This window comes from Citrus clementina, unplaced genomic scaffold (assembly GCF_000493195.1).
Source record: "Citrus clementina cultivar Clemenules unplaced genomic scaffold, Citrus_clementina_v1.0 scaffold_4, whole genome shotgun sequence".
Lineage (NCBI taxonomy): Eukaryota > Viridiplantae > Streptophyta > Magnoliopsida > Sapindales > Rutaceae > Citrus > Citrus x clementina.
This window is the reverse complement of record NW_006262274.1, coordinates 1,325,493-1,347,970: the sequence shown is the minus strand read 5'-3', so window position 1 is coordinate 1,347,970 and position 22,478 is coordinate 1,325,493. Positions and strand designations below refer to the sequence as shown.

The 22,478-nt window shown below is 35.6% G+C and overlaps 1 protein-coding gene across 4 annotated transcripts in view; it reads right to left on the bottom strand.

Moving 5' to 3' along the window:
• Window positions 1-2,524: 2,524 nt before the first annotated feature.
• Window positions 2,525-22,478, bottom strand: part of LOC18044922 (anaphase-promoting complex subunit 1) — a 23,440-nt gene continuing 3,486 nt past the window's right edge. For 2 of the 4 annotated variants that reach the window (XM_024185493.1, XM_024185495.1), the window contains 32 exons: window positions 22,339-22,478; window positions 21,564-21,751; window positions 16,008-16,077; window positions 15,407-15,577; window positions 14,700-15,187; window positions 13,854-14,313; window positions 13,114-13,452; window positions 12,754-12,837; window positions 12,206-12,298; window positions 12,013-12,093; window positions 11,778-11,876; window positions 11,480-11,620; window positions 11,074-11,154; window positions 10,357-10,425; window positions 10,158-10,229; window positions 9,423-9,516; window positions 9,261-9,343; window positions 9,013-9,069; window positions 8,799-8,876; window positions 8,553-8,674; window positions 8,302-8,462; window positions 7,466-7,542; window positions 7,276-7,389; window positions 7,080-7,181; window positions 6,339-6,479; window positions 5,343-5,516; window positions 4,956-5,019; window positions 4,730-4,869; window positions 4,324-4,469; window positions 4,087-4,165; window positions 3,825-3,923; window positions 2,525-3,401 (listed from right to left, as the gene is read on the bottom strand). The exon at window positions 22,339-22,478 is cut by the window's right edge and continues 1 nt beyond it. In XM_024185493.1, the coding sequence (XP_024041261.1) occupies window positions 3,006-3,401; window positions 3,825-3,923; window positions 4,087-4,165; window positions 4,324-4,469; window positions 4,730-4,869; window positions 4,956-5,019; window positions 5,343-5,516; window positions 6,339-6,479; window positions 7,080-7,181; window positions 7,276-7,389; window positions 7,466-7,542; window positions 8,302-8,462; window positions 8,553-8,674; window positions 8,799-8,876; window positions 9,013-9,069; window positions 9,261-9,343; window positions 9,423-9,516; window positions 10,158-10,229; window positions 10,357-10,425; window positions 11,074-11,154; window positions 11,480-11,620; window positions 11,778-11,876; window positions 12,013-12,093; window positions 12,206-12,298; window positions 12,754-12,837; window positions 13,114-13,452; window positions 13,854-14,313; window positions 14,700-15,187; window positions 15,407-15,577; window positions 16,008-16,077; window positions 21,564-21,751; window positions 22,339-22,478 (4,703 nt within the window). In that variant the 3' untranslated portion in view covers window positions 2,525-3,005. Of the gene's footprint in view, window positions 3,402-3,824; window positions 3,924-4,086; window positions 4,166-4,323; window positions 4,470-4,729; window positions 4,870-4,955; window positions 5,203-5,342; window positions 5,517-6,338; window positions 6,480-7,079; window positions 7,182-7,275; window positions 7,390-7,465; window positions 7,543-8,301; window positions 8,463-8,552; window positions 8,675-8,798; window positions 8,877-9,012; window positions 9,070-9,260; window positions 9,344-9,422; window positions 9,517-10,157; window positions 10,230-10,356; window positions 10,426-11,073; window positions 11,155-11,479; window positions 11,621-11,777; window positions 11,877-12,012; window positions 12,094-12,205; window positions 12,299-12,753; window positions 12,838-13,113; window positions 13,453-13,853; window positions 14,314-14,699; window positions 15,188-15,406; window positions 15,578-16,007; window positions 16,078-21,563; window positions 21,752-22,338 lie in introns of those variants that run through there. The other 2 variants (XM_024185494.1, XR_002905928.1) reach the window with 2 other exon arrangements.

Genomic DNA, 22,478 nt, shown 5'->3' with positions numbered 1-22,478 from the left:
ACACTAATTTTTATCTTGTTGATGTGCTCACTAAAGTCATTCCCATTGTAAAATTCAAATTTTATGTTGACTTGATTGGGGTTATGGCTTATTCCGGCAATTCTAATTTAGTTATGTGCTTAAAAGTTTTTAAAGCAGCTTTTGTGGTAAATGATCAATTGAATTAGATCTGTGAGATGGAGAATGTGAAGAAAAAGTGCAATCTCGTTCAAGGACCTAACTGAAATTAAGGGATACTATTAGGGCCTTAATGAGATAAAATTAAGATTAGGGGTCATTTTTGCAAAACTCTTTAGAATGTCGTTGTTTCGGTTTCAAGATTTTCTCTCAGAAACAGAATAGACAGCCGGTGAAGCATCTGATGTGATGTGAGTTTCGTAGTGCATTTTTAGTGGACATTCTTGCTCATTCTTGGTGCACATTTTTTGTCATTCTTAGTGCACATTTTAGTGCACATTCTTGGTTATTCTTGATCTTTTTTGTTCCAATTTATAAACAAAAATTGGCTATAAAACCAGCTGATCGATAGCCTCTGATATAACTTCTTTTTCTTCTTTGATTCTTTATAGAATGAGCTGAAATTTTGTTTCGATAATTTGCTTCTCATATAGACCTTTCTTTGTAATTAATTAATTGTGATTAATAAAGTGAAGCACATTTTTCTTTCTAGTTTGGTTCTTTGGTGCTATTCATTGGTTCTTGTGTGTGTTATGGGTTTATGATTCTTAGATCGTTTTCAACTCCAGTTGTTATAATTCTTCAAGATACGTTGTAATTCCCATGTAAAGGCTTTGAAACATCAACAATAATTTTGTTTAAAATACTTTTTGTAATAAAATAATTTACGACATGATGTTGATGGAAAATAGTTTTACGAGAATATTCAAAGCCACCCCTAAAAGTATTATGACCCCTAGGATTATAGTTCTATGGTTGTCACACGTATTGCCTTTGTTATTGTGTGTTTGCCTCCTTTCTAAATATTCTAGGTCAAGCAACATATGTGTAGGGAGAAAAATCAAGGTCACTAGAATCATAAAGGAAATCAACATATAATAAGATATGCAAGGAACAAAAAGAACATAAATATATAATTACAACAAATATGTCTTTAAAAGCACGCAAATGATCATCTTGGAGGTGTAATGAAGCTTCAAAAATTGTCTTGGATCTCTGGTAATGTAGGCATCCCCAAAGGATCATTTCTTGCATAGCTGAACTTGAAAGGATATACTAAGGATTGTAGTAGAGGTGTTAGAACATTAAGTAATTCCATAATCATAGCGAATGCTTGAAGCTCACCATTCATGGCAATCACATTATTATTTGGTTGAGCAATTTTTAAGAACCCATTTTGCTGTGGCAACTGGTAGTGCATGTTGTCAAAAGATGATGCATTAGGATAACTTTATGGTATGTCAGGAGAAAATTACAGTGCATTAACAAATGCATTAGGAGCTAAGGAATTATTCTGGCTAGGATTAGCATGTTGTGTAAAATTAGCTGCTTTGTAGTTGTTAGCAAGCGTATTATTGTGGCTAGGATCGACATGTTTTGTGTTGGTAACAATCACATTATTTAGCATGGGGTTACCATATTGAGAGATTTCTACAGAAGATTGCCCTTCATGCGGTAGAATGGACGATGGTTTTGCCATCTCCGGGCGAAAGTCATTATCTTCTCTAGAAATAACCACTGAGCCATGCTACGGATGCTAGTACTTCTCCCCAATAAGATAGTGGCATGTGGCCCCGGATTAATGATGCTCGAACAACTTATACTAAATGTGTGTTTTTTCGTTCAACAATGCCATTTTGTTAGAGTGTCCCCACACAAGTGATTTGGTGGACAGTTCCTTGTGATTTAAAAAACTGTTGAATTGTTGTACTCATATACTCGTCTCTATTATCAGTACGTAAAACTTGAATTTGTATATGAAATTGAGTCGTTACCATCTTATGAAATATTTAAAATAAAAAGTTTACTTTGTCTTTTGATTTCATTAAAAAAAAAATTCATATCATTCTGCTATAATCGTCAATAAATGTAACAAACCAATGAACTCTTCAAATTGTAGAAACTTTAACTGGTCCCTATACATAAGAATGTACTACCATGAAAAAAACTAGATTCTTATTTAAAGACTATGGAAAAGTAGTTTAATGGCTTTTTGAAAGTTCACAAATATCACATTTAAAGTTACAAACATCAAATTTTAGAAACAAACTAAGAAATAATTTTTTTAAATAACCAAATGACACATGCCTTAAACGTCTATGCCATAACCAAATTTCTGATTTTCTTTTTTTCATGAAATTATCTGCTACTAATGTGGGGCTTAGTTTTCCAGTATTTGTTGATGTCATCTATAAATAATACAAGTTGCCTCGTCTATTACCATAACTAATCGTTTGCTTCGTTTGGATGTCCAAAAGCATGCCAGGTATGTAAACTTAAACAAAGCACACATGATCTTAAAAAGACATATTAAACATGTGAGTTTAAACAAAACACACAAGGCATGTAAACTTAAAAAGGCACCTCAGGCACACCCTCTTAAAAAAAAGTTGCAAGACCTTTTTGGGCATAGCCTGAGAATGGCACATATGGGCTCCTATATTACGGCCTAACAAAACAAATTTGAGCATGGCACAGTGCAACCCATCACATGGTGGGCCGTGCTAATGCGACCCATGGACCCTCGCAAGTCTCGTTTTAACCTGTGACCCAACATATCTTGTACATATATCAACCACATTAATTGTACAACATATAAGTGCGAAAATTGCCAACCGCCAACGAGGCAACCCTTGCAGGTTCGGCTTGTAGCCGCTGGAAATTTGCTAGTTTGAAGCAGAATGCTCCCATTCCATGCAGAGTCACTGTGGATATATCAGTCATTGCTTCCTTTGCTTTTGCACTTCGCACAGCCATTCAACAAGAAGCCGTAACAACAAGCGCACTAGTTACTACAACCATTTCATAAGAAGCGACAACTCACTGCTTCATTGGCAGACTTGTAAAGATAAAAACTTATCAATCTCATCGATAGCATTGATGTGAGTGGTGGGGAACAACAAACGCAAGAAGGGAACCAAAGACGATGAAACAAGCTTCGGCTTTATTTTCTCCGCTGCTGTCTTGATTACAGAAGGAGGTGGTACACGAAACCACTTGAGATACCACGAAAGAAGTATTGAATTCTTATCTCCCTGGGATTCATCATCAGGCCACTTCCCAGAGGTCAAGTAGTTGCTAAAGTGATTTTGTAATCCATTTGAACAATTTAGAAGCTCTTCCACTCGCTTTCTAACCGACCCCATGAACTTAGATTGAACAATGCCACCTTTTGAGGTAGTCAATTTTCCACTCAACTGAGCATCAATGTAGGCTAGTGCAAGCTGCACCGAGAAATGGGTGGGGATACTTTTATTAGTACGTAATTCAGAAATTGATTTTGCAACAGACGTTATCCATATCTTCTCATCAACTAACTGATCCATCTCAGACATCATGCATTTGCCTAACTGCGACCAACTCGTAAACTCTAACAACTAAACAAAAGGATGTTTAGGTACAAATAACGTCCAGCATTTCAATGGAAACACCTTAGTCATTTTTGAAATTATAAAAGAGAAAATAGTTGTTTTAAGTTTTAAGGAACTGACAAGGGGAAAAAAAACTTGAATAATTTACTTCCGTTCTTGTCAACTGATAAGGTAGAAATTAATTATTAAAGCACAAATCACCAAATTATCTTAATTTCCAGAAGAGGAGACTGGATCCTGTAATAGAAAAATAGTGATAGGGATACCAAAACTGACCTTCAAATTGGAGATATTGAGTGAGTCACCTACAACAACATGACCATTGATAACCTGATCAACCATTGATCCTATCATTGTGTGCAACGACAGATAGACCTAGACATCAATAAGCAAAATCTCAATGAATGCCAGAAAAGTTGTCAATTGATTTACACGACAATACCCCTTTGTATGATAATCAGTTAATTCATTGCATTGTGTAGCAGGTAATTATGAGACCATGTAGAGAGTGGGAATTACTTTCCAACTTAAACATTACCTGCAAAAGAGCTGGTCTATCCTTGCTTATACACTCAAATAATACTTGTAAGCAGAATTCCTGGAAATCACCATCAGATCTGCAAAATGTTTGATGAATTGCAGAGCCACAGGTTACAACAATGGAAAGAAATTAATACTCTTTGCATAAATAATTTTGACATTCCAGATATTTAACCGTGCAAATTGCTTAATAATCACGAAGAGGATTCTGAAAATGGGTGAACTAGATACTTGCCTGCTATTCCAGGAAGGATCACAGCAGAGTTGTGCAAACGCAATCAAGCTAGGATCAGAGGAGAAGGTACTAACCAATTGATCAACAGCAACAGAACCAAGTCCACTTTTGTCATTAGTACTAGGATCGGATGTCAAACTAAACACCTGGATCAAGGACAAAGTGAAATATACGGTAAGCACTGGAATGAGCCTGGCCGTTATAAAATATAATACAAGCAATAACTAGCTTAGTTGGTTCACTCTCCTGTACATGTACAAGAGGTTTTGGGATCCAAATTGCACTAAAATAATAGTTGGTGAGGGAAGAATGGGAAAGGTTTTGATTATAATTAGTGAGAGTGGAGGACTGGAGGTAAGGGTTCCCAATAAATAAGAAAACAAAGACAATATGATGGAATTATGACCTTGTGCATTGCTCGTGATAGCAAGGACTGACACCCCACAGGGTCATCCACATATGAACATGCTCCAATCTTCCGTTTGATATAGAGAACACCTGAATTAAATGGGTCATTCTTGTCACCATAGCTCCACCAAGGTTTATCTGTTGAATTATGACAAATTTGGAATAATAAGGATCATCTAAAATTCACATTAGATAATAGAAGTGAAGTGCCAGAATCCACTAACCTTCAGGAACAAGCTCTATTACTTGAGGCCAGTATCGAGGGCCACAAACACAAACTCTCTTCAACTGCAAGCAGTAAATAAGTCATCACACCATGTTGTAGTTGCTTATGTGCATGTATAAGGATACTCATGATAATGGCTTTAATAGACAAAGTTCCTTCAAATCAGAAACTTTGCCTACCCTTCTCTCTGTTTCTCACGTGTGTGCATGTGCTTGTGTGTATCTGTGAATACCCGTGTGCTATGCCTGTGTGGAAGAAGTGGATCGAGATCCAATCAAATCCTGACTATTCCAAGAGAACTTCCCATTTTCACATTACAATGGTGAAAACAGAAGGTTGTGGTGAAACTGTCTAAATAATTTATTCCAAAATCTGCATAACTTACTATAGCACGTTCTGGCAGAATACAGGGGGTAACTTCACAATAACTTGTTTCTGAATAATGTTCAGTTTCCCTGACAGTAACTTCAAAAGGGGCATACACAGGGAGACCAGTGTCAACATCAACAGTCTGAATCCAGCGAGCCTCTGTTGCAAGTACGTACAAATGCCTGAAAGCCTGAAAAATTACAGTCAATTAAGGCAAGATACTAAATGAATAACAGGTCATCAGACACCATTTTCACAGGCAAAACAGATAATGATTCTTATATTTCTTATTTGATCTTTACAGAGTAACCAGTCCAAACCGACACCAATTAAACTAATCATGATCACTGGGAAATGGGAAAAATAATCGTGTAATTATTCAGAATCAAATGCTCTTGAGTAGTTTCTTGAAGGAGGAGGAGGAGGAGGAGGAGGAGGAAGGGGGGGGGGGGGGGGGAACACTTGAGTACTCTGTTGAGGACTTGACCTATTTGTGCCACTCCATGACTGAAAAAGGAAAGGGGTACGTTTCTAATTCTTGGAATCAGGGGAGCACAACCAGATATATATTTTCAAAGTGGAAACTTTCATGTAGAATAGCTAGGGATTGTGATGTCCGTGATATACCAACACCAAGGGGTTGTTTGTTTTTAGGACCTAATACTGCACATGAGTTATATTTCTGTTATTTGGATTTTTAACATGTTTGTTTTCTCCACTCAATGCTTAAAATAGGCATTTTATATCTGATTAAAATTAAGTTACAATCCAAACATTCACTTTTGCATATGAATGGATGGAGTTGCACATTCACAAGTTTCCAGCTTAGGGGAACATGGAAGAAATAGTTACGAATCCAAATAATGACGTTTGTATAGTACTGGTGCTTTATCATTTGAGTTCCTGATTCACAATGTATATTCATGATATGTAACTTGTTGATTCTCAGTAACCAGATTCCTGTGAACATAGTTATACCTTTCACATGACATAAATATTGCTTTTAGCATACCTGAAGGTGGCAGCGGTTGTCATTTGGTCCACTGGGCAAGCGTGGATAAAGAGAAATAAATAAAGCAGCTATAGAGTTGTTATTTGTTGAAAATGTCCGCATTCCACCCCCAAGAAACAAGAAACCAATGGCTAAACTTACCTACAAGCAGTGCAGAATAAAAGTTATGAGGAACATTGGACTGTTGAAAGGCAAAAATAGTTATGTAACTTATTTCTCAACTGCATGTATCCCAAATGGATGCCCATAAACATGGTGGCATCCATCTCAAGCTTACATGAATTAATTCCTCTCATATGATGATGAAACACAATCAAATTAGTTTAAGGGTGAAGGCAACAACCATTGTGTGATCAGCAACATTTAAATATTTCAAAGGTTTGAAATCATCAATGGATTACATGATACAAGATTTAATTAACTTTAATTGTCAACTTAGGCTTTGCTCGTGATTTAATGGATGAAAGTGGCATTTAAAAAGCCTCCATTAACATAAACTAAGCAGCCAATTAAGACATTTGGCAGGCCAATCTAATTAGGCAAACTGTACAATTAAATATCATAGAATCAACAATGACAATCCTTTCAACTTTGTCATTATCTATTTCTTCCAATATTTATTACATGATTTGGTAATTCGACTCAAAATCTTAATTTTTTGATATGTTCTAAAGAAATCATTAGACTATCAAAAACTTCACAAATGCATAAGACCTCATGATAACGTATGGAAAAACTTACTGCCATCTGAATACCGTAACTTGCATGCCCATCTGCAGAATTTCGACCACGGAGAAATCTTAATAACCGAAAGGTTTGTAGATGTCCAGAACCAGCCATAACCTGTTCCGAATGGACAATATCCATAAAAGAAACTCAGCCACAACAGTACATTGAACGGAGGACAAATTGGAAAAATGACTATGTTTTTACATACCACAGACAATGAAAGAACAACTAGGTGAAGACATATTTCTAATGTGCACCGATCGACATAGCGAGACAATCCCTTTAGAAAGGCATTCCCTCTTGTAGCAAAAACAGGCTTGATCTGCAACCGTTAAAGTGGATAATTTTCACTAGGAAGCGGTGAGCATATATTGAGTAGCATCATTTTGTATACAGACCTCATTTAGAAAGTAGACTGCATATCCATAGAGTAACTCCTGCACATTTGCATTCTTTGTACCAGCAAATCTCAACCCTGCCCATGATTAAGGATGAACATAGTGGATCATCGGTATATTTGCTACAAAATAAATAGCATCAATTTAAATAATAATAATTTGATGCAAAATTAAATTGAAAATACAAGGAAAGCAACTAAACATGCACCTGAGGTAATGTTCGGTAAAGTAGGAGTTCTAATTAAAATAGAAACAGCATGTTAAATACGATATATATCCCAAGAAAAGGATGTGAGTGTAGGTTCACATAATTCCAACGTTTCTAGCCCCGTCAAAATGTACCATGCAAATGCCATTTCTTTATTTATTCTTTTGCTCCAACTACAACTCTGAAGCTAACTTTGTTCATTAGGAAACCAAGAATCTCTTTGAAAAATCCTTGAAATAGATGCATCATAATCAACAGAGCATCAGGAAATCGAATTAATGTTATAGCTTCAACCATGAAAAATTCAGTACCAGGCAACTAGAAAATCAAGCACAAATCTGACCCAAAATTTAGATAACTAGAATCATTGTGTGTGTCTGTGTGTATTTCTCTAAATTTTGTGAAGTTTTTAGTAATTAAAATTTTCATATATATTTATATTCATAAGTTTTCATGGCATGCTTCAATCATCTTGTTCTTTTTGAACAACACAACAACTAATTCTAGATAAGAAGATTCCTCACTAGATTACACCAGGAGAGATGCTTTAGGTGTTTGACATATTAATTACAGGAGGGGACAAAACTCAATGTTACATTTAGTAGATAAATCTGAAGAAATAACATACCAAGAGAAATACATGCCCCAGCCACTATATTGACATATGCTTGGACAAATGTTTCTGCATCCATTTCATCAACGTCACTAGTATCATCTCTAAGGGCTTCGACATTACTTTTGACAATTTCAGGAATCTGGGACTGAATCCAATCTTCAGATGGGTAGACCCTGAAACAGAAAAGCTCATTGACTCGGTTCGAAAAGTGTCTAAATAGAGGAAGCTTCAATTGTCAGACTGGTTAATCTGACCAGAATTACCTGCTCCACATGATCAGATTCCGAGCAATTACACGAAGCATTATGAAGTCAGGCCTCACATACTGCAAATCAAAATGTGTATTTGGAATGGAAAGCCTAGATACTATCGCCTCTGATTCAGTCTGTAATTAATAAATAACACCATGTGAGAAAATCTGTCAAATTTGGAGGTATTCTATGTGTATGAACAGTCACAAACTAATATTACAGAAATTACAAACAAAATAAACTGAGTAGCCACGTTACCTTTAAGAACATTAAAGAAAGAGCAATTATAGCGCCAGGTGCAGTGACATCAACATTGACCATGGTTCCATCCATCATCTACAAAACATCGGTTCCCAAGAAATGAATCTGAATATCAATTACTATGGGGATAAACTTATGTCAAGAATTCTTGCTCCAGACACAACATTGAAAATATGGAAAGATAGAATAATTCAAAATTAGCTCAGACAACCTGCCCAGCACAACGGTTGTGCTCATCTGCTGATAGTGACAAGAAGTGTGATCTTTCCTGGCAAGAAATTCAGGACAGAAATAATTCAGTAAAGTAAAATTAAGTAGATATTTTGAGATTGTGCTGCTCTTATAACATGACATTTCGGAAAGAGAATGTGCAGCTATTGTAAAAGTTGAAATAAGGAAACAAGTTGCACACCCAGAATAAATCGAGAATTAATAGAAGTAAACATGAAGTCAACATACATTATGAACTTCTTTGCCACCAATATAGTGGAACAATCGACCAACCAAAGTGTCCGTAAAACCAAGTGCATCTTCTCCTCGACCTTCAGTTAACATATAATGATTAGCTAAGATGACCGCCTCACAAAAATTTAACTAATGCAAATACCAGACCACTTGTACCCAATGCAACAAGGCCCAACGCAAATCCTGCAGAAACAGCATGACCCTCCCTTTCAAGAACATTATCACCTCCACTTCTGCGGCCTATTTCACCCTGCGACATATAATAGACAAGGTCAACTACAAGGCAATGGATAATAATGAGGAATCTTGGAGAATTAAACCCCACAACGCTGCATAAATCTTGTTGCATACCATATTTACAATATTCTACATGTAAGAATGAAAATGATACATATTGATCTTGGTAGCTACTAAGTAAAAACTACAGATCAACTGAATTTTCTCACCAAGAATATATATCAATTAGGTTCCCTATGATGTTCACACTCCACTTGAGTAGAATAAAATAAACAAGACTATAGAAATGAAAAATTTCATTGTTTCAATTCCTAATTTTGTATTTCAGATCACTCATTCACAAAAATCCTTGGCACCAAGCTAGCCATGGCTATTCTAAGTACAAAATGCTTCGACTGATTAACAAACATCAGTAGGATTACGCAAATGACCTGATTAGTCTAAATGTTATACATCATTAGAATGTTTGAGCACTACAAACAGTTAGCTGTAATTTGATCCACACCGGATTTATGGGTACGTTTTCACTTTTCACATATATCATTGACATTCCCCATTACGATAAACAATGATGTTACTTTAACCACATAAGCAGAATAAAACTATAAAAGGAACATTGAGCCAATCAACAAGCAAACTGGAAAAACAATATACCAAAAGGATTTGCATTGTCTGCGGGTGTGCCGATCCTTCATAAAGAAGTCCCACTGACATCAACGCTGCTGACTGGAGAATCATAACAAGAGAGTTGTTATCAGTATTACAATTAGGAAAATCACTGTAATTTTTGTACTGATAGTGTAAAAGCATGTGCACACATCTGAAAAAGGGCATATGAACAATAACAGCAGACCTGCAGAATTGTTGGTACTTCCAGCTCTACTGATGATGGATGCCTGGCAGGTATATGAACATAAAGGGACTGTCATGAAATAAGATAATAAGTTAAAACTACACGTAGGAAGGGACGCATACTAATATATCCATCCATTAAGAAGGAATTACATTAAATCATTTACAAGAACACTGTTCAAAAAGATTATAATAAGTCAATAACAAATAAATATCTATAGCTTCTAATCAAACAATATTATGAACATAAAGGGACTGTCACGAAATAAGATAATAAGTTAAAACTAAATGTAGAAAGGGACACATACTAATATATCCATCCATTAAGAAGGAATTCATTAAATCATGAACAAGAACAACTGTTCAAAAATATTACAATAAGTCAATAACAAATAAATATCCATAACTTCTAGTCAGAGAATATTTTCTGGTTAGCTTGAAGTCATGTTCAATTCCTCAAAAATCAAAATGACAAAAGAACCTATACTACAAGTTCAAATAGCATAAAATATCTGTAGGGAATTATGCGCCACTAATTTACATATCTGCAATAGGAATTAAATTAATATACGTAATATAGGAAGTCAAACAAAATCAAAAGGAAAAATACATAAGTAGAATAGTTATTCATATGTGATTTATGCTTCTTGATAATGAAAAAGAAAGGAAATGTAAAGCAAAAGGGTAGGCAACAACATAAGCAACAATGTTTTGTAACCTTTGATATTACTGGTTGCATGGTCCCTCTATAAGAAGCTGCCAGTCCAAGCATTAATCCAACAGCTGTGCTTTCATGTTCCTATAACACAAAAGCATCAGCAAAGTTAAAGAAGCGCTGAGATCAGAAAGAATAAGAAATTACAAATAATGGCAAAAAGAAGTATATCCCATATGCAAAATTCAAGAGAATCATGGAAATTTTCACCAAGAAAGGTGCTTGACTGAAAATCCTAAAGCAATCAAATAACAACACAAGCAGCTCAGAGACATACAGGCCAAGCAAAGCAAATATATAAATTTTTAGAGTAATCTTAACAATAATATTTTTTTCAAACTCTAGATAAATGAACAAATTACATTATTACAGTCCATAATAACAAGAAGAAAGAGCCAGAGTATAAAACCTGATAAAAGTACTTGTATATGTCACTAATTGTTAAAGCACGCAGATGTCCGTGCAATCCTAGTGCAAGGAGGAGTCCAGCATGAGTAATATTTGGCTCTTCAGGTTTGTTATACATTATCCACGTTCTTGACATTTTCCCCTGGAAATGAAAGGATTAAGTTTATCACAGAAAAGTCAATAATAATCATATGACATAAGCATATTATTAAGGGAAAACGGCCGTGGGGGGTGGCTTGTGGGAACATTTATGCACCATCTTACAAAATGTACGTAAGATCTTAAGAATAAAGAAACACCTGAATGGGTGACAGTCTTAGTCCAGCAGCAACAGCATTGTGAAACTCTGGCCAGGATTTAAGTTCTTGTATGTTCCTTATGTTTGGATCCAGATTAACCTATGAGGTGTAAGATAAGTAAAGTTGAAGAAAAGGAATGGTAAGAGTTTTTACAATTCCTAGGAACTTGTTACATTTAATTTGAATCAAAGGACACCTTTGAGCAAAGAAGAACAAAAAATCAGTATATCATTACACAAATTTGATATGGACATACAGTTGCATTTTGTTGGGCAGGCAACCGACCTGCTAAAACAAGCTTTGGGACTGTAAAAGCCTACATAAAATCACAAGAGTTGTTAGAAAGTGAAATATGTCTTCAACCAATAAATATAAATAGAAACTTTTCTCCAAAGAAAATAAATTTTTACAGTTAGGAATGATGGTACCTCAGTTAAAAGAGTATTTATTGTAGCCAGAGTAAATGCTCCACGGCCCAAAGGAAGTGCAGTGGTCCTTTGAGCAAGATGCCATAGCTGAGCCTTTATATAACAAAGTAGAGGAAGTGATAAAATAAAACAATGTAAACTTGGAACAAAGATACATATTAAGTAGGAAAACTAAGGTAGCCAGAATTTTTATTTAACACAAAAAGAAATACGAAGGTTCTGTAAGAACATAGCATAGATACATATTCAGTGCAGTTTGATGCTCTTTAAATGTGTCCACAATGTAAGATCCTTGTTATGCTATTATGCACAAACTAAATATACCAAATGCAGATTAAAAAAGAAGGCATCTATTGTCTACGCTCCTAATCCAATAGCTACGATCTGCTTGTTAAATAGACATATTTTGCTAGGGCTGGCGTCAATTAGAAGTCCAAGGATATAAAAACCGTTAAGGTCCATCAGGGATCTTTGAACTTAAAAATTTTCCAAGGAATAACAGACTGGATTTTTCAATTGTAAGTAAGGGAATAAAAATGATGGTATACCTGTTGCAGGTCCTGATCGGTAGCACTAGGACTCACAGATGTTTGAATAGCTACTGGTCTTGCAGAGCACAAAACACGTCTAACCTATTATAAGTTCAAATACATAAAAATTATATATATACAGAAGATAGTTGAATTTCAAGAAAATATTCCAGCACAACTAAATGAGGTCCGAGATGTGAATAAACAGGCAGTATTTTAAAGACCCAATTAATAAGTTCTACTAAATCGCAAGAATTCAACTCAACATTAATCCAGATTAAACCTTACGAATCTGCTGGTAATCCAACAACTAATTCCTTTTAAGTTACTTTCCACCATTTTAACACTAATGGTTCAATAAAGAAGGTCCAAACATACCTCATTCAATCGTAGATCACGACCATAACGTAACTGTGTGCCAGAGGCGAAGATATGCTCCATCCCATCAGTCATGGACCCATCAACAGAATCTGTATCTTCAAATTTGGTGCTATCCAATCCACTAGTATCAGAGACAATGGAAGGAACTGTCACTGGGTGCAAATGTAGCATGTAAGGTGTAGACATAGAGATTAAATTCACATTGGTCTGGGTTTCAAGTTCCTTAGATTTGCATGTATTCGCCAAGCACGACAAAGCCAAATCTTCTCGACCAAGAAGAATATATGCAGCAGCAGGCCAGTCAGTTGGAGGAGATTCTCGGCACTTATCCAATGCCTGTGAAGAGCAGAAATAATCATGTTGCTGGAATATTGAATTAAGATGCAAAATTTGGATACATAGAAATCATTGTGGGTTAAACATGCAACTGCCAAGATCACGTCACCAGTAATAGCTGTGCAGCAAAAAAGAAAGTAAACTTAACTTTTAAAGAGAGTTAAAAAAACAAAAATAAACAAAAATCAGATATTCAACCCATCCTATATCTATTCTTGACTAAAATAATTTATGAAACTGGAGTAAGTTCATTGTGATATGAAGTAATAACCGGTAGACACATTCAAGGCTATAACAATATATAAGTCCTTGCCCAGTGCTAGAAAAGATTACAAAACGTAGGCTAAAAGAAAGGACACTCATAGCTTTTTATAAATCATAAGTTACCATAGCCAACTTACATGTCGCAGCGGAAGAGATACACCACAAGGCAGCAAGTCAAGCTGCTGCAGTCCAAAATTTTCCCCCACCATTGCCAGCACCGTGAGCTCCTCATTACTGCAGAATGACCCAGGAGCTATGTTGCAAAAAACACCAGAGGGGAGCTTCTTCCCTATCGGCTTAGCACCCAACAACAAACTATAAAATGAGACTACCTTCCGTGCCCAGCTCACCACGGAACTTTCATCTTTACGAATTAAAGGTGGAAGGTCGTTCACATTTGCATAGTTATAACCATATTCCAAACAGTTTTCAAGCCATTTGAACAAACTGGGAGGATTTTTCTGGGAGACAGAATCCATGGACATCCCAAATTTCTTGGAAAGACAAGGAAAATCACGAATATAGTGATCTAAATAGTATTCCTCACCCAGAAACTTGGCAACATTGCACAATAGAACTGCCAACAGCTCCAAGTCCCTACTCGGTAATTGAAGTCTTAAATTAAAAGAACAATAATTGAAAGATATATTTGACCAAAAAGAAAGCAGATTTCCAAGCAATTTCCAGGTAACTGTGTGGAACGATTTGAATCAAAGTGCATAAAGCAAACAGTAAAAGTAAAATAATATACCATTAAGTTAAATTCATGGACCTGTTTGGTGCAAATATACATTAACGTATGTTAAAACACATGGTCCACCACATGAAGGAAAAAAGGGAAAAAAAGATTGCTTGCTTGGAAAAGAAAAGGTTTACACTTCACATTTAGGAGGTACTAATCGTCAATTATTTTATTTTATTTTTTCAGTACACAAGTTTAACACCACCAACACAATTCTACACAGCATTACGCATTTACTTACCGTTTGCGAAGAGTATCTAGTTTTAGACTCTCATACAACGAATGCAAGGAATCCAAAGACACCATGAAAAGCTCAGAGTAAAATGAGTCATTCAAGATTAGCGATCCATCTACTTCTTTTCTGGAGGAATTCGGTACCAGCACAGCAGGTTTTGTTCCAGAAATCCCAGCAATAAAGTTAAATTTGCAGTAATTCTTGTGAAAATCACTGTTAAGAAGGAACTCCCAAGATGAGTCTGGTGCTGAATTCAAGTGCTGCTTGGAGATTAGACTAGGTTTTTGACCCATTTGCATTATAATACTACAAAAAGAGTTCCATTCTGAATCCACATCAGAACTTGCCTCTGACAAGTAAGTAGAGTTGTTATCTCCCCAGAGAAGAACAAGAAAATAATTATAGAAATTGGAACTCAGCCCTTCAGCCATTGCTGTGATGCAATCATTTGTCAGTGAAGAGGAAGGGTTCTGCCTTAACTCACATCGGAATATCTGGACAATAGAACAAAAGGTTCTTAAGACCACAACAATTACTATCATTCAAATACCACCCATAAATAGAAACATTTGTGCAAACCCTGTTAATACACTTGTAAAGTTAGTGTAACTCGAATGGCAACAACTTAAGAAATTTAAAAAATCATTTGACATAAAAAAGGTCCAGAAAGTATTAAATTTTACTGGTAATACTTAATTTACAAGTTAGCATACCTGTCCAGTGTTTACCATGACATTGATACGCCCCTCAACGGCATCTGCAAGTCCTATTATTTTCAAGTCATGGGAGACAGAAGCTGCTTCTGAGAACTCTAAACTACGTGAAAGATTGCCTTTATGCAGAGAAGAAGGCAACATATATCGGCAGAGACACTGCTTTCCTGACTGCATTTATGATATACATATCCCACAGTCATACCAAGAGAAGGGAATTGAAGTACAAAAGGATGTTTGGAGGCAAACTTTTCCAAAAAAATTTTAAAACATAAATATCATGTCGTGTAGGAAAATTATCCAATATCTAAATGAATGTCCAGTAGACAAAAAGACAACAATTGTCTTAGTCCTGAAACCTAGAACTGGAGTTTGAAGCAATAGATCATAGCAGATAGATTAAATATAAATGTCAGTAATTATAGAATAATATAACATTAACATAACTTGCCAAAATAGAATTTTTTATTTTGAAGAAAATATTAATAAAGAGAAAAGTAAGTATATGCAGCTGACTATCATTAGACTTCAAGAGAAGGTTTTAAATACGTAACTAACAGAGGGAAGCTTAATAGATAGGACACTTATGCATACAGCTTACATAAAGGAGAAGCGCGTTGTCTGGAGCCAAAACAACAATGTCTGTATACTGCAGTAGTCCCACTTTCACTCTGGAAAAATAATTGAGAAAAGCATGACAATCATTATCGAAAAAAAACATATATATTGTTGAAAGTCAGAGATTGTAGCCTAATTTTGTGTACATATATTTATTCTTTCCTTGATTAGTTTATTTTTCTTAATTTCCCATAACTCCTTCCATAGCCTAGTCAGAGCAGTATATAATATGAAGATTGCAACTTCTATGAATAAGGTATATTATACTTTTCAATATTTTTTTCTCATGGTATCAAAGCTCTTGTTAGGTTTCTGGGCATCTTTTTGTCAACAGCTTTTCAGACTGTGATGGAAGTGGGTGAGCTTTCTATGTGGATAGGATGTATAAATATCTTTTGCATCTTAAAAAGGAATTATCTAAGAATTGTGCGGGGTTTTGAGGACCAGGATGCCCGAAGATCAAAACCTAAATGTGCCAAGGGTTGATTGTTGAAGCCAAGGCGAAGAAGGAATTTGAACGGTACCATTTGCGCTGCGGGCAGTTAGTCTTCTCATCGGTTCCCCACCTAAAGAAAGAATGCTATTCCTTCCGACCTCGGAAGGTTTGTTCTGTGACTTTAAATATCTGATTAAAAATGTCAGATGTCAATGAATCCAGCTTTGGTGTCAACATTAAACAAGTTCAAGTCAATAATTCTGTTGACAATCCGTTATTGCAGATTTACAACTCACAAATTGAATGGCCAAAACTTTCTGCAATGGTCACAACCTGTGAAGTTGAAAATGGGCTATCTTGATGGTTCAATAGACATGCCAGAGGCTGATGACCCTTCACATAAAATCTAAGATGAACAGAATTCTATGATAATTTCATGGCTTATTGATTCAATGGGCCCTTACATTAGTCAGGCGTTCCTTTTCTTACCATCATGATTCAATGGGCCCTTACATTATCATGCGTTCTTTTTCTTACCATCATGATTCAATGGGCCCTTACATTATCATGCGTTCTTTTTCTTACCAACAACACAAGATTAATGGGATGCAGTCACAACTCACAAAGACATATTCTATGATAATTTCATGGCTTATTGATTCAATGGGCCCTTACGTTAGTCAGGCATTCCTTTTCTTACCATCAACACAAGATTTATGGGATGCAGTCACAAAGACATATTCTGATCTTGGAAATACTGCAGAGTTCTACGAACTTAAGTGTTGTATTCATCAACCAATCAAGGAAGTGATACAGTGACTACATATTACAAAATCATGAAGAGCTTATAGCAAGAATTGGACTTGTACCATGATGGAGAATGGAAGTGTAGAGATGACAGTAAAAAAATTTAAGAGGTTACACGAGAAGAAGAAGGTGTTTGAGGTTTTGGCTGGTTTGAATCCAGATTTGGATGAAGGAAGGGAACGAGTACTTAGCAAAGAACCTCTTCTTGCAATTAGAGAAGTCTATGCATATGAGAGAAGGGAAGAACGTAGAAGAAAAGTAATGATGAACAGCCCTAATACTGATATTTCTGCCTTGATTAATTGTGCTGATAAATTCAGCGTTGTAAGTGAACAATGAATACTAGCAAGAAGAAAGATGACAAGGATAAACTTTAGTGTGATTATTGCCATTACCCGAGACATATCAAATAATTTTGTTGGAATCTCCATGGAAGGCCACAAAACTCGGGGAAGGGTAACGAGTCTTATGGACAAAATTCAAAGGGTTTTCAAGCTGCAACTAATAACACTAATGCAAACTCAGGGAATCAAGGATCAAATCTGTTCGCTACAGAACAACTTGAGCAACTTGTCAGGTTCATGAGTCAAAGAACTTCTTCTAATCTAGACCAAACAGCTAATTTTCTAGATACCTTCAATATCTCTTCAAATACTTATTGCCCTTAGATCATTGATTCAGGGGCAACCGATCATATGACTGGTTTGTCCATCTTATTCTCTACTTACATTCCTCTTTCCAGTAAACAAAAGGTGAAAATTGCTGATAGGTCTCTTTCTTCAGTTACAGGAAAAGGTTCAATTTCAGATTCCAAAACAATGATTTTAAAATCAATGTTGCATGTCCCTAATTTGTCTTGAAATCTTTGGTCTGTCAGTAAACTTACAGAAGACCTTAACTATATGGTTAAATTTTCTCCTTCCAACTAAGAATTTTAGGTGTGTATGGGGAAGAAGATTGGCAGTGCTAAGGAGGTGGATGGACTTTATTATTTGGAAGAGGAGCCTGAAGCTTTGATTAGTCTATCCTTAGTTGACAAAATTGTTTCTCAAGTGCCTAATGAGAATGAAATTAGTTTGTTGCATCTTAGATTAGGACACCCAAATTTTTCATATTTAAAGTTGTTCCCAATGTTATCTAAGAATAAAAGGGACATCATCGTACTCATTCTCATTTTCCTGCCCAAACTTATAAAGTTTTACAACCCTTCTCTCTTATACATAGTGATGTATTGGGTCTTCCCAGTTTTGCCAATATTTTTGAAGCTAAGTGGTTTAACAGTTTTATTGATGATCATACTGGAGTGTGTTGGGTGTATTTACTAAAAGAAAAATCTGAAGTGTCTAAAACTTCTCAAATCTTCCATAAAATGGTTCAAACTTTCTGCAAGTTCAAGTCAATAATTCTGTTGACAATCCGTTATTGCAGATTTACAACTCACAAATTGAATGGCCAAAACTTTCTGCAATGGTCACAACCTGTGAAGTTGAAAATGGGCTATCTTGATGGTTCAATAGACATGCCAGAGGCTGATGACCCTTCACATAAAATCTAAGATGAACAGAATTCTATGATAATTTCATGGCTTATTGATTCAATGGGCCCTTACATTAGTCAGGCGTTCCTTTTCTTACCATCATGATTCAATGGGCCCTTACATTATCATGCGTTCTTTTTCTTACCATCATGATTCAATGGGCCCTTACATTATCATGCGTTCTTTTTCTTACCAACAACACAAGATTAATGGGATGCAGTCACAACTCACAAAGACATATTCTATGATAATTTCATGGCTTATTGATTCAATGGGCCCTTACGTTAGTCAGGCATTCCTTTTCTTACCATCAACACAAGATTTATGGGATGCAGTCACAAAGACATATTCTGATCTTGGAAATACTGCAGAGTTCTACGAACTTAAGTGTTGTATTCATCAACCAATCAAGGAAGTGATACAGTGACTACATATTACAAAATCATGAAGAGCTTATAGCAAGAATTGGACTTGTACCATGATGGAGAATGGAAGTGTAGAGATGACAGTAAAAAAATTTAAGAGGTTACACGAGAAGAAGAAGGTGTTTGAGGTTTTGGCTGGTTTGAATCCAGATTTGGATGAAGGAAGGGAACGAGTACTTAGCAAAGAACCTCTTCTTGCAATTAGAGAAGTCTATGCATATGAGAGAAGGGAAGAACGTAGAAGAAAAGTAATGATGAACAGCCCTAATACTGATAATTCTGCCTTGATTAATTGTGCTGATAATTCAGCGTTGTAAGTGAACAATGAATACTAGCAAGAAGAAAGATGACAAGGATAAACTTTAGTGTGATTATTGCCATTACCCGAGACATATCAAATAATTTTGTTGGAATCTCCATGGAAGGCCACAAAACTCGGGGAAGGGTAACGAGTCTTATGGACAAAATTCAAAGGGTTTTCAAGCTGCAACTAATAACACTAATGCAAACTCAGGGAATCAAGGATCAAATCTGTTCGCTACAGAACAACTTGAGCAACTTGTCAGGTTCATGAGTCAAAGAACTTCTTCTAATCTAGACCAAACAGCTAATTTTCTAGATACCTTCAATATCTCTTCAAATACTTATTGCCCTTAGATCATTGATTCAGGGGCAACCGATCATATGACTGGTTTGTCCATCTTATTCTCTACTTACATTCCTCTTTCCAGTAAACAAAAGGTGAAAATTGCTGATAGGTCTCTTTCTTCAGTTACAGGAAAAGGTTCAATTTCAGATTCCAAAACAATGATTTTAAAATCAATGTTGCATGTCCCTAATTTGTCTTGAAATCTTTGGTCTGTCAGTAAACTTACAGAAGACCTTAACTATATGGTTAAATTTTCTCCTTCCAACTAAGAATTTTAGGTGTGTATGGGGAAGAAGATTGGCAGTGCTAAGGAGGTGGATGGACTTTATTATTTGGAAGAGGAGCCTGAAGCTTTGATTAGTCTATCCTTAGTTGACAAAATTGTTTCTCAAGTGCCTAATGAGAATGAAATTAGTTTGTTGCATCTTAGATTAGGACACCCAAATTTTTCATATTTAAAGTTGTTCCCAATGTTATCTAAGAATAAAAGGGACATCATCGTACTCATTCTCATTTTCCTGCCCAAACTTATAAAGTTTTACAACCCTTCTCTCTTATACATAGTGATGTATTGGGTCTTCCCAGTTTTGCCAATATTTTTGAAGCTAAGTGGTTTAACAGTTTTATTGATGATCATACTGGAGTGTGTTGGGTGTATTTACTAAAAGAAAAATCTGAAGTGTCTAAAACTTCTCAAATCTTCCATAAAATGGTTCAAACTCAATTTCAAGTAAAAATATAAGTGCTTTGAACTGACAACGGAATGGAATTTTTTTCTTCTATGATGGCAAATTATTTGACTAAGAATGGAATTGTTCATCTATCCTCTTGTGTTGATACTCCCCAACAAAATGCAGTGACAAAAAGGAAAAATTGACATTTACTTGAAGTTGCTCAATCTTTGATGTTTACTATGAGGGTGCCAAAGTATTTGTGGGGTGAAGCTGTTTAAACTGCCTCTTATATTCCTCTTACTACGAAATATTTTGTCACCATAGATGTGACTTTTTTTTAAACTAAGCCTTTTTTCTCCAAAACTTCTCTTCAAGGGGAGGAATATAATATGAAAAGGAGGAATATAATATGGAAGATTAGTTTTGCGAGTTTTTTCCAACATCTACACGCTCAGGTGAGCCATGTGGCTGAGAATGTTTCTAATAGAGTTGAAGATGTGGAAAGCTGCATTAATGAGACTGTACTGTGATAATAAAGCTGCCATTAGCATTGCTCATAATCCAGTCCAACATGATAAGTAAAAAACATATTGAGATTGATAGGCACTTTATCAAAGAGAAGCTGGAGAGAGGTCTGATATGCATTCCATATGTTACTACTCAAAAGCAAATGGCTGATATTCTCACCAAGGGATTATCAAAACAGGTCTTTCAATCACTGAATTCCAAGCTAGGAATGATAGATATCTTCGAGCCAGCTTGAGGGGGAGTGTTGAAAGTCAGAGATTGTAGCCTAATTTTGTGTAAATATATTTATTCTTTCCTTGTATGGTTTATTTTTCTTAATTTCCTATAACTTCCTTATATATCCTAGTCAGAGTAGTATATAATATAAAGATTGCCACTTCTATGAATAAGATATATTTTCCCAAATTTTTTTCATATATATATATATAGACACACACATAGAGACATAGAAAATAAGGAAATGAGAAAAAAATTTAACTCTACCTTGGGCGTGTTACTATGACCGGCGCAGCAGCAACTGCTGGTATACTCCAGCTCATGTCAGGTTTAATATCAAAGAGAATCTCATTATTTATTTCAACAGACTGAAGCCTTAAAGCCAACAACTTTTTTTGTTCTTGAAGAAGAAGACAAATTATAGGAGCTGCATCATCATCAGTAGCTAAAAATACCTGCAGGTTTTTGCCGCCATTCAAAGTCACAAGAACCAAAAAGGGTAACATACACTATATAACACTATCTCACACGCTTATAATAAACAAGCACTACAGGTATTAACAAAAATTCAACAATAACCGCATTCAGATCACATGCACATTGGATAGAAGAAACAGTGTAACAAGGGATATGTGATGATGGAAGTGTGTTAAAAGCTGATTCAAGAAGGTTAGAAATGCAAAAGTGAAATTTGTGGAGAAGAATAAAAAATAATTTTAACAACCAAAATGAATGTGAATTCTTGCTAACATAATCTATGGGATGATTTGAAAAGGTTTACTTAACCAGTATGCACCAATAAGTCAACCAACTATTGTCTGCCAAACCCTCAGTGAATCTTTGAACTAAATTCCTTGCTGGGGATATAATGAAGCAGACCAGACACAAAACACAAAAGCGCAACTGATGTGCACTATCCAAAAACAATCCGTGTAAGAGTAAAAATCAATCATCAAATGATAAATATGCTCAATATTCTTCCCCATAGATTTATAAACTAAAAGGAAAAATAAAAGTGAAAGATTTAAAAAATAATTGAGACCTTAGAAGCAGATGTCTGGGCTCCTTTACCCTGCCATATTCGACGGAACAAAAATTGTTTTGGTAGTACACCAGCTGGAACTACATCAGACAAACTAGCACTTGCCACTTCAGGGATACAATTAACAACTTCAGCAACCC